The sequence below is a fragment of the Geotrypetes seraphini genome, chromosome 1 (genome assembly GCF_902459505.1).
Source record: "Geotrypetes seraphini chromosome 1, aGeoSer1.1, whole genome shotgun sequence".
NCBI classification, from domain to species: Eukaryota; Metazoa; Chordata; class Amphibia; order Gymnophiona; family Dermophiidae; genus Geotrypetes; species Geotrypetes seraphini.
The window spans coordinates 376,396,971-376,409,244 of record NC_047084.1 but is presented as its reverse complement, the minus strand read 5'-3'; the positions used below and the strand labels follow the sequence as shown (position 1 = coordinate 376,409,244).

Sequence of the window (12,274 nt, the reverse complement as noted above, 5' to 3'; positions counted from 1 at the left end):
TTTGTCCACTTCCTTTCTAGTCTTCTTAATTCTCTCTTTATCCCAAGGAGCTCTGAGTCAAACCATCCCGATTGGTTTCTAGGTCTGAACCTTCTTTTTTTCAGTGGGGCCATTTTGTTCAGGATTTGGGTGCTGGTGGAGATCCAGGAGTTCATGAAGAGGTTGGGATCCTCGTCATGGTTGTGGATAATGTCATAGTTAGACCAGAATTCTACGGGGTTGAGTTTGCCTCTGCTTGTTTTAAATAGAGTGGGTTTGTGTTTAGCGTTTCTCGTTGATGATGTCTGTTGCCATTCTAACTCGAAGTTGCATATTTTGTGGTCAGACCAAAGTGAGTCTGACCAGGTTTCTGATATTAGTCGGATCGTAGGGTTTGTTGAGTGCGAATTGTTCAGTGAAACAATGTCCAGTTGATGGCCTTTTGTGTGGGTTGATATTGGGGGGGGCGTGAGGGAAGCTTAGGGATGTTAGAAAGGACCAGCATTCGGTGGGTTCAGGTAGATCTGGATTCTCTAAATGTAGGTTAAGGTCGCCGCATAAGAGGTTGTAAGGGCCCGAAAGTGAATTGGATAGAAGGAATTCCTGAAATTCTTCTTTGGCTGCTGACCATTTTTTGGGTGGAATATATGTCAGAATGATAGTAAGGGAGTCGACTAGCAGTTCTGATTGAAGCTTTAGAGAGAAGATTTCCAAGGTGGGGGAGGATTTGGAGCTGAGTATGGAGCCGTTTAAGTTGTCTTTGAGGATTACGGCCAGACCCCCACCCCTGCCTCTTTCTCTTGCTAAGAAGAGAATTTTGAAGTTAGGGGGGAGGCATTCTTGGATGATAATGTCTTCATCTGAGAGTAGCCAAGTCTCTGTTAGTAAGACGAAATCAGGGTTGGTGTCGGTGAGCCAGTCGTGGATTAATTGGGATTTGTTCCTCATAGATCTTATGTTCAGGTAGGAATAGCTTAGGGGGGTGGAAGGGGAGGGATGGGTGGGAGTTATGTTTTTTAGTACTCTGGTTTTTTTGGTATAGGGTCTGGAAGGTCTGTGGAAAGTAGTTAGGATTGGGATCTCTTGGATGTCGAAGGGGGCCTTGATAAGGGTGGGGGGGTTTGGGCTTGAAGGTGCGAGTGGAGAATGGGGTGGGGGAGGGGGGAAGAAGGGTGGGGAGGTTGCCTTGCATCTAGAGCTAAGTAAGTGTAAGATAATGAGTAGTAACCATATGCTGTGAAGAGGGGGTAACATGTTAATGCACTGATTAAAAGAGTAGCGTAAAAGTGGTAGTACTGAGAGAGGTACTGAGTCAGGAAATTATTTGCTGTAGAGACAGGTAAACAGTAAGGAATACAATATGCAGTAACCGAGTATCAGTGAGAAGCTGTGATATGAAGATATTACCTGACTTGGAGGTCGACAGGCGTTCAGGTGGTCTGGTCTTTGGGGCGCAGGCGTGTCGCGCAGGCGCTCCACTGTCCTCCGGCTGGATCGGGGGGGGGGGGGGGCGGAGCATGGCTCCCACGCTGGTCCTGATCTGGCTGGCTAGATGGTGGAAGGTGCAGGCGCTGGGCCTTTTCTGTGTGTGTCTGTCCTCCGGCTGGATCGGGGGGGGGGCGGAGCAGGGCTCCCACGCTGGTCCCGATCTGGCTGGCTAGATGGTGGAAGGTGCAGGCGCTGGGCCTTTTCTGTGTGTGTCTGTCCTCCGGCTGGATCGGGGGGGGCGGTTGCAACTCCTCTTCTTCTGCCTGTTTTACCTTCTCTGCTTACGCAGAGTCGAGGTTCTCTACTTCATCCCAACCTACAGTTTCTGCACTTGACGGCTTGGTTCCTTGAGACTTAATGCTCTCGTTCCAGTTCTCCCAGCCTGTGCTAGACGTCCTGGAGGCAATTCGGAAGAAGTCCACTCGCCAATGTTACCATCAGAAGGGGACTCGCTTTTCTTCTGGTGTGCTACTCAGCAGCAGGAGCCGCTATCTGCCTCCTTATCTGCTGTCCTGGATTATCTATTACACTTGTTTGGCGCTGGACTCAAGTCCTCTTCGGTTCGAGTCCACCTTAGTGCCATTGCTGTTTTTCATCAGCCGATTGACGGGAAGCCTATCTCTGTTCATCCTGTAGTTTCCCACTTCATGAAAGGCCTTTTCCACGTTCATCCGCCCCTTAAACCTCCTCCTGTGGTTTGGGATCTTAACGTGGTCCTTGCTCGCTTGATGAAATCCCTGTTCGAGCCGCTAGCGCGGGCTCACTTGAAGTATCTTACATGGAAGGTCGTATTTCTGATTGCTCTCACTTCTGCCCGTAGGGTTAGTGAGCTTAAAGCCTTGGTAGCAGACCCACCTTTCACTGTCTTCCATCATGATAAGGTGGTTCTGTGTACCCATTCTAAGTTCTTGCCTAAGGTTGTCTCTTGAGTTTCACATCAACCAATCCATAGTTCTTCCTGTGTTTTTTCCGAAGCCCCATTCTCACCCTGGAGAAGTGGCTCTGCATTCTCTTGATTGTAAGCGTGTGCTGGCCTTCTACTTGAAGCGCACCGCTCCTCAACGTTCTGCTCCCCAACTGTTCCTCTCTTTCAATCCAAATCGCTTGGGTTGCTCTGTTTCTAAGCGGACCATTTCTAACTGGTTGGCCGCTTGTATCTCTTTCTGTTATGCTCAGGCTGGTCTCTCCCTGCCGGGTCGAGTCACGGGCCACAAGGTCAGAGCGATGGCAGCGTCTGTTGCTTTCCTCCGCTCAACTCCGCTTGAGGAAATCTGTAAGGCTGCCACTTGATCCTCAGTTCATACGTTTACCTCGCACTACTGTCTGGATACTTTCTCCAGGCGTGATGGCCATTTTGGCCAGTCCATTTTGCAAAATCTTTTCCCCTAACTTGCCAACTCTTCCTCCATCCCATTCTGGTTAGCTTGGAGGTCTCTCACATGTTGAGAATATGCTGCCTGCTTGTCCTGGGATAAAGCACAGTTACTTACCGTAACAGGTGTTTATCCAGGGACAGCAGGCAGATATTCTCGCAACCCACCCACCTCCCTGTGGTTGGCTTCTTTGCTAGCTATCTGAACTGAGGCCACGCTGAGGAGATGCATGCCCTAGGTCGGGCGGGAGGGGCATGTGCGGGCCAATCGCAAGCTTGAAGGTCTTCAAGCAAGTTTGCTTGCGAAAATGTCCGCTAGGGGGCTCCGTCGTTGACGTCACCCACATGTTGAGAATATCTGCCTGCTGTCCCTGGATAACACCTGTTACGGTAAGTAACTGTGCTTTTCTGATGTAGCAAAAGCTTTAGTATGTAAAGCATAATCTTCATTTAAGTTTTATGTCCTTATAAGTAAAATTGTTTTCCTAATGTACTGGAGTTATGTGCATTTAAGAACAATTGGATGCATTTCAAATGCAAATGTGGGAAAGAAATTGGACCTAATGGGAAAGGGAGCAATGATAGAAACATTTGGCTGTCTAGCAGGCTTTAAGAAAGCTGAGAAGGTAGCATGGAGTAGTGGGCTATTAATGAGGGAAACCAGCATTAATTCCCACTGCCGCTAGTAATGACTGCGGCCAAGTCACTTAACCCTCTATTGCCTCAATTACAAACATAGATTGTAAGTGCTTAGAAGATGAGGGAATATCTAGCATACCTGAATGTCACTGACTCGAGTACCTTGGGCTACTACTGAAAAGGCATGAAATAAATACACATCAATAAATTAATAATACTTTTATTTCCATAAGCCAAGATCAGGAATGAGGAATTGAGATATGAAGTAGATAATGACACGGGGGAAAAATCTGTCCCTGTCACCGCCCCGTTCCCGGCCCACCATCCTCTGCACCGCCCCGTCACCGCCGTTCCCTTCACTGCCCCGTCACCTTCACCGCCATCCCTTTCACCGCCCCGTCACCGCCACTGCCATCCCATTCACCGCCCCGTCACCATCCCCCTGCATCCATATAAGCCTTAGTACTGTAATATTTAGCTTATTCCTTTCTTATAAATCAAAGTTCCTGCTACTGAACTAGAGAAAGAGATGTTCAGCTGGCAGGCTTTGTTTATAAATTTTTATCAACACAACTAATATACTACTTTATCCTAAAGCAAAAAATAAATAAATAAATAGAATTTTTTTTTCTACCTTTGTTGTCTGGTTTCTGCTTTCCACATCTTCTCATTCAATTCCTTCCATCCACTGTGTGTCTTCTCTCTGCGTCTTCCATTTGCTGTTACTGTGCCTCTCCCTTCACCCCCCCCCAATTGGTCTAGCACCCATCTTCTTCCCTCCGCTCCCCCATAGTCTGGCATCTGTCTTCTTCCCACTCTGTCTTCCACATTTCCCTTCAGGGTCTGTTCCTTTCCACCCTCCTTCAATGTCTGTCCTATTCCTTTCCACCTTTCCTATTCCTTTCCACCACCACCCTTCCCTCCCTCCTTTACCATCTGTTCCTTTCTACCACCCTTCAGCTCCTCTCACGTGGCCTATCTATCTACCTTCCTCCCTCTTATTTTCATGGCACGTTACAATGTAATTTGTGCAAGCCACTGGAGCCTGCAAGCTCGGTCCCTGTCCCATCCCCACAAATCATCTCGCTTCTGTGCTCCTATTTTCCCCATTTCTAATATCTCCCCTATGTATCAACCATTGCCCCCCCCCCCCTGTGTCCATATACCATCCCCATGGTATGTCCCCTTTATGTCTCTGTCCCTATGCCCCATGCACATAATTTCCCCTCTTTCTGTTACCTTCCTCTGTCCAGATTTCCCCTATCTTCCTCTTCCAAACCAGTGTGTCTCTTCTTTTCAACCCCATCTAGCTTTTTTCCCTCTTTCTTCCCCCCCCCTGCTTCTAGCATCTGGCTCACCTGCCTGTCCTTCCCTTTCTTTCCTGCTGTGGGTTTTTCTTTCCGTCTTCATCCCCTTGGCCCAGAATCCTTTTCCCTTTCACTCCCTCCTTCCAGTTTGAGCCTGGTTGGGCAGAAGCAATGCACTGTTCCTTCATCTCCAAGGTAATATGCTATATTAATATGGTATTGCACCTGGTAAGTTTGCAACCACCACTTCCTCTTCCCTCAACATGCAATGGAGGTAGACAGCTCATAATAGTGAAAGCGGTTTCTAGAACTGCACATCTAGATAACCAAAGTTCCAAATAAGCAGGTAGGGTAGATGGTGTTATTTAGTACAAAACATTCATTCTTCTTACACCTTAAGTACCAACCACTACTCCAACAAATAATGAACAATGGCAACTAGTGCATTACAGGCGATTGATGTGGCACATGTTGTTCTCAGCGTTAACCAAAAAACGATGCTCTCTAGTAGAAATGCATGTAACATATCTTACAGATGGATCGCGCGGTCCCCGCAGCCCCCACCCGCCTGCCCAATCGATCCTAGTGTTTAGCCAGCTCTCTCCCTTCTCCTCACCTTAGTTTGTAGGTTTTCTTTTTCGGCGACCTGCACGCTTTCCCAAAGAGCCGCGCAGGCGCGGCTGCTCAGTGTTCAATCTTCTGCTCTGCTGCAACTTCCTGTTTCCGGTTGCGTCAGAGCAGAAGATCGAAACTGAGCAGCAGTGGGTGCGCGGCTCTTTGATAGCGTGCGGGTCGCCGAAAAAGAAAACCTACAAACTAAGGTGAGGAGAAGGGAGAGAGCAGGCTAAACACTAGGATCGATTGGGCAGGCGGGTGTGGGCTGCGGGGACCGCGCGATCCTTCATGCCTCACTGCGGGGACAAGACCATTCGCCGCTCCACGGGGCGGTGAATGGCCTTGTCCCCTTCCCCGCAGCGACTGCTATTTTTCGTTCCCCGTTTCGGCGGGTTACCTGCGGCTAAACGTGGTGGCCGCGGGTAAACCGCCACCGTGTCATTCTCTAATATGAAGCTAGATGTAGACACACTCAATAACAAAAAAAAGTAAATTACCAAGATGATGATGGATGTTTTAAGAACTTATTTTTTGTTAACTGAGGTATAACTAACCCAAATTGTATCTAATTTAAAGCATGTTTATGACAGGATGCATGGGTTTGCATGAGAGAGTGGTGACCAGAGGTTAAGTAGGGGGTCATTAGGTGAGGCAACTGGGCAGATTGGGTGGGCCAAGTACTCCTTACTTGCTGAGAATTATGTTACTCTGATTTTAGAGGAACTTTTCAAACTAAATGAATGTTTTTGTTTCAGGCATTAGTAAACAACCCCAAAATTGAGATCGTAGACGGGAAGTATGCCTTCAAACCCAAATACAATCTGAAAGATAAAAAAGCTTTGCTGAGACTCTTGGACAAGCATGACCAGCGAGGACTGGGGGGGATCCTTTTGGAAGACATTGAGGAAGGATTACCCAATGCACAGAAAGCCATCAAGGTATCATCCTGGGATCTGGTCAAAATGTTATCCTCTGATGTCTGCAATTTTTTTCACAGTCTTTGTCATCTGATCATGAGAAATTTTTATTGTAAACCACTTAGATTTACTTTGGTTTTATACTTGCAGTATATCAAATAAATTGAACTTGAAATTTGAACAGCTATTCTAAGAGAGACACAATGAATCATCAGGATGAGAAGGAGAACGTGTGTGTGTGTGTTTATGCTGACTATGGCAGAACAGCCAGCGTAAACAACTTCTATATAATATTTTGCCATTATCAGGATGTTGACAAGACACACTGGGTTACTTAAATGACATCTTCAAACCCTGCACTGCTTCTTGTGACCCTGGGCAAGTCACTTAATCTTCCGCTGTCCCAGGTACATTATATAGACTGTGAGCCCACCGAGACAGATAGGGAAAATTCTTGAGTTACCTGATTGTAAATCACTTAATACACCTTGTCCAACCGGTATTTCAAATCCCAATCTCCCCTTTTTCAAAATAAAAAGTAAGATCGTGTTCGAGAGAGAAGAACAATAATGAATACAATATAATGTTAACTAGTGGAGCAGTTGTTATACGCAGCAGGTTGGGTTGGACCGAGAAAGATTCTTAAAGGAAATGTGCAGAGACAAGTGTCTGATCCTGCGACTATTTTCTGTAACAGTGATGTGTCTAAGGGGACCCCTGCTGTCTGCAAACTTGCTCTGTAAGTCGGCCAGTGAAAGAGCTGCTGCTTTCTGATCTGGAAACATTAATATAGACTAAAGAGCTTGCAAGGAAGGACCAATTAAGCTGGGTATCGAGGGTTTGTGCTTCAGAGTTAATTTCTGAAGAAATGAACCGTTCCAGTGTGTAGTGAGGAGACATTTCTATCCTGTGGGGTAGGGGAAGAAGGATTAACAGGATTCCAACATGTGCCTTTTAAAGGCAAAATATTTGCAACCAGAAGGAAATTATCTTAATCTCTATAGATACAATGATATACTCGGCAGCTTGTTGCTGATTATAGAGCAGTTGGGTTCAAGAGGCCATACAAGAGAGCTGAAAAGATGTGAGCTCATGTAATTCTGGGAGATATAGTCCTTGAGAGTCTTAAACTGGTAGGCAGTATGGAATATGTAGTGAAGAAGCCGCAGATGCTTAGAGCACAGGTAAATGTAATTCTGTTACGTCCCTTCTGGATTTCATACGCTAGGTGTTCAATCCCAACCCGCAGTCTGGGTATTGCAGGAATTCACATCTTTTCAGAACACATGGTGTACTCCCCCTAATGGTAAAATCAGTTTTCAATTTCTGCAAGCAGTCTAGGCAGAAGTCTTTTGCTGTTGCTCTGCTTCTGTTTCTTATTTTTTTGATTAAAGTAAATTGAAACTTAATTTCTCAATGGCTTCAATGCCTTGAGACCCTCCCCGGTGGTCCGCTGCCAGAGAAAAGGACGCAGTCCTGTGGAGCCAGACTGCAACTTCACAGCAATGATAGAAACATTTGGCTGTCTAGTAGGCTTTAAGAAAGCTGAGAAGGTAGCATGGAGTAGTGGGCTATTAATGAGGGAAACCAGCATTAATTCTCACTGCCACTAGTAATGACTGTGGCCAAGTCATGTAACCCTCCATTGCCCAATTACAAACATAGATTGTAAGGGCTTAGAAGATGAGGGAATATCTAGCATACCTGAATGTCACTAACTCACCTTGGGCTGCTACTGAAAAGGCATGAAATAAATACACATCAATAAATTAATAATACTTTTATTTCCATAAGCCAAGATCAGGAATGAGGAATTGAGATATGAAGCTAGATGTAGACACACTCAATTTCAAGAAGAGCCAGCTCACACCATCTCAATTTGACACATTCGATGGTCATGGTTTTTTTCCTGAACCGTGCAAACAGAAGCTCCAGAAACAGATCTTGGACCTCTTGGCGCTTCCAAAACCCATAGTCTGGCATTTCCTTCAGGTATTGGGGCCCATGGTGGCCTCCCTGTAGGTTGTGCCCTGGTCCAGGGCCCATATGTGGCCTCTGCAAGAGTACCTCCTGTCTTGTTGATCCCCTCAGTGTCATTCTTTTCAGATGTCCCTTCCCTGAATGGAGCCAGCACGCAGCAGCCTGCACTAGTGGCTTCAAGCAGATGGTTGAGAGAGGAGCATGTCTCTGAGTAACAGGATGGATTACTCTCATCACCAATAATAGTCTTTCCAGCTGGGAGGCTTATTGCAGAGATCGCTCCATCCAGGGTCAGTGGTCTCTCCATCAAAAGGATTGGTCGATCAACCGTCTTGAGCTTCGAGCCGTAAGGTTGGCATTGCGAGCTCTCCAAAACACCCTGGAAGGAAAAAGTGGTAAGAGTGTTTTCTGACAATGCCACGGTGGTGGTGTACGTGAATAGACAGGGAGGCACAAGAAGTGCTTACTTGAGTCGGGGGGCTTGGATGCTATTCTGATGGATAGAACTGCACCTTCTGGCTCTCTCTGTGGCACATGTGGCCAGAGTAAAAAATATGCAAGCAGACTTTCTTAGTTGCCAAGTCCTGAACCTGGGAGAGTAGTCTCTCTCGCAGAAGGCGTTTCATCCCATTGTGCGGTTTTGGGGCTGACCTGTGATGAACTTGATGGTTTCTGCCATGAACTCGAAAATCAAGCACTTCTTCAGTTGATGAACAGCCAGGAAGCTCAGGGCTAGACGTATTGGTTCAGTCCTGGCCAATTCAGGATCTCCCTTACGTCTTCCCACCTTGGCTCATGGTGTGTCGAGTCATCTGCAGGATATTTATGACTGCTGTTATATAAATCATATAGGATTTATACAGTACATAAATTGTTTAAATAAATAAGTAGCTACTCATCCATGCCTGGTGATCTTGATGGCCCCAGACTGGCCTCACTGTCCATGGTATGCGGATCTTGTCCGACCTTCATTGAGACAGGAAACTCAAACTCACTCTTCATCGCAACCTCCTCACTTAGGGTCAGGTTCCCATGGAGAACTCCCAGCACTTTGGTCTCATGTCATGGCTGTTGAGCATTTTGCTGGCCTACATTTCAGGTGTCTATCACAGCCCTAGGGAGATGCCTAGGGCCGCCTAAGCTCGGGTAGCCCCACATGCCACTCTAGGCTCGCAAAAATGCCTACAATGTAGGCGACCTTCCTTGGGATGTTGGGTTTTTTTTTTTTTTAAAACGTGTGTCCCGATTTGCTGGTTAGACAGCGGTAGGATGCCTATATTCGGGATGACATTTATATAGCATTTGCCCCTTAATCTCTCCATTGCCCAGGTACCACAGGATTGTGAGCCTGCCAAGGGAAAATATTTAAGAGTACCTGATTACTGTTCAATGTATTTTAGCTGCATTGGGTGAATCTCTTCATGAAAAGGTTTAAATAAACATAGCAACCACTATAAGAATTCACATCAGCCATTTTTGAGTAGTGAGACTGAATGGGGCAGGAGCATAGGAGGATCACTCTTGCCCTGGCTCACCACTAGAACAGCAGGGCTTAAGTTAGGCCTGTGTAGAGGGTTGTGTTGGGTCTGAGAGAGAGAAGACTCAAATATAAACTGAGACACCCATTTTTGGGCCAATTTTGGGGTCATTTTTGGCCCCCAAATCTATGTTTATATTCGAGTATATACAGTAATCGGATAAATTAATATCAAGAGGCTAAGGTTGCAGTATGTAGAGGCAGACTAGCCTATAACTACAACCAGGAACTGAGAAACTTATTGGGGTGGGGAGGGGTGTCAGAACAGCTGTAACAAGAGATTTGCATTGTTTATTTGACATTTATGATTTCAATTAAGTTGTGCAAGGGGCTGTATGGAAGTTCTGAAATTTGCTAGTTAGGAGCCAATGGTGAAGCATTCACCTGAAGTAGTAAATAAAGCATGTAAATAATACACTAGTATCTTGCCTTATTTGTAGAACAAAACATATACTCCTATCCCAGAGAGCTAACCTAGAGGGATCTTCTTTGATTAACTAGATCTCTTTCTCTATCATTTATCTGTCTTGTGTGTCATTTTACACTGTTGTGTATGAATTATCAGTTTGAATATGTAGAAATAGGAGTCTGAAAATAACTTGTAGAAGATATCCTTTTTAAAATATCTGTGAGTAGCTTTCTAAAACTCTTCTCTCTCCAACTATTCCGTAAGCATCTGAAAACTTGGCTCTTCTCCAAAATGTAACTTCTCCCCCTCTCTGGTATTCTAAGCCCTAACCTCTCTTTATACTTATTTCTATAATTCAATTGGAGTTCCGTTCTATCCCAACCTCTGTAAACCGTGCCGAGCTCCACATTGTGGAGATGATGCGGTATATAAACCCAAGATTTAATAATAATAATAATAATAACTTTATTCTTGTATACCGCAATACCATGGAAGTTCAATGCGGTTAACAATAGAAGAGACTGTGCATTTACAGCGATGATACATATTACAGTGTTGTTACATTTACAGAGATGTTACATAAATAGCAGTAATAAAAAGGCATATACTAAAGAAGAGACTGTACGTATACAGCGATGTTACATGTTAAAGCGGTGGTACATTTACAGTGATGTTAAATGTGAGGCAATGAAAAGGCAGGGCAATTAGATTTAGTTTAGTTTAGTTTAGTTCATCAGGTCACTTGTTTGACCCTTATTTCTGCATACACAAGAGAACTCGCACAGCAGTCACAATTTTTTATTCACCTTGGAAAAACAGTTTATTGTATGACCTGAGTATCTTGTTGCATTAGGACACAAATCGTTATAACAGTTTGGATCTCTTTTGTAACTTAGGCGCTAGGGGACCAGATAGTATTTGTTACCCGTCCAGACAAGAAGAAAATTCTTTTCTACAATGACAAGAGCTGCCAGTTTACTGTGGATGAAGGTGAGTGCTCTTGATTCTCTTGATCTTGTCCCTTGGTCTTATTTTAATATGCAAACAAAATAAAATGACTCATCCATACACTTTTCTTTAAAATTTAGGAAGGAAACCCAACAAAATAGTTAATTTTTGTTTCGGTAATAGTTGCCGTTTCTGAATTTATATTTGTATCAAGATAATAAAAAGATTCTCACAGGTTGCAAAGGGAGAATGTTTGCTATTAATCATGGCTAACATTAGATATGGACCTTGTTCTCTCTTGTATTATGGGAGGCTTTTTGTATGGAACAAGGGCTTAAGAGTATGATGATTTTTTTTTCTTTGTCAGAGGTTGCTTCTCAATGAAAATTACTCTTTTTGGTGAACCATTGGTGGACTGTATATTTGAAACAACCAAGAGTTTGAGGGGTGCCCGTGGTAAAGTCAATGGGGAGAGTGTGGTGCAGTGGTTAAAACTGCAGCCTCAGCACCCTGGGGTGTAGGTTCAAACCCGTGCTGCTCCTGGGCAAATCACTTAATCCCCCCCATTGCCCCAGGTACATTAGATAGATTGTTAGCCCACTGGGACAAACAGGGAAAAATACTGGGGTACCTGAATAAATTCATGTAAACCGTTCTGAGCTCCCCTGGGAGAACGTTATAGAAAATTAAATGAATGGTTAATGGTGCTAACTTGTATCAAAAGGCACCTGAAAGATAATTTTGGTAAACATTTCTTAAGGTAGGGTGCAAAAACCACAACAAAGGAGACAAAGACCAAATGGACTTAAGTTGAATCAATTTATTAGATGATAAAGAAAGACTCAACGTGATTTTTGATTCGGCCAAGGGCCTGCATCAGAAGTCTATGGCATAGAATAAATTGATGATCTTCCAAAATGATCTGCTCACTGTTGTGAAATGGCAAGGGTCGTGCAATTTCCAAAGACAAATAAGGCTCTGTAGGGCTGTTTATGTTACAAAACATTACTAGGAATGGCACTTGAAACACTTTGTTTTACCAGACAAAGTTCCTTTTACACGGAGAACTTCTCTTTTCTTATT

The 12,274-nt window shown here is 44.7% G+C and overlaps 1 protein-coding gene across 2 annotated transcripts in view; it reads left to right on the top strand.

The window, feature by feature from the left end:
- Positions 1 to 12,274, top strand: part of GTF2E2 (general transcription factor IIE subunit 2) — a 139,501-nt gene that overhangs the window by 76,918 nt on the left and 50,309 nt on the right. For both annotated transcript variants that reach the window (XM_033915672.1, XM_033915665.1), the window contains exons 5-6: positions 6,156 to 6,338; positions 11,140 to 11,233. In XM_033915672.1, the coding sequence (XP_033771563.1) occupies positions 6,156 to 6,338; positions 11,140 to 11,233 (277 nt within the window). The remainder of the gene's footprint in view (positions 1 to 6,155; positions 6,339 to 11,139; positions 11,234 to 12,274) is intronic.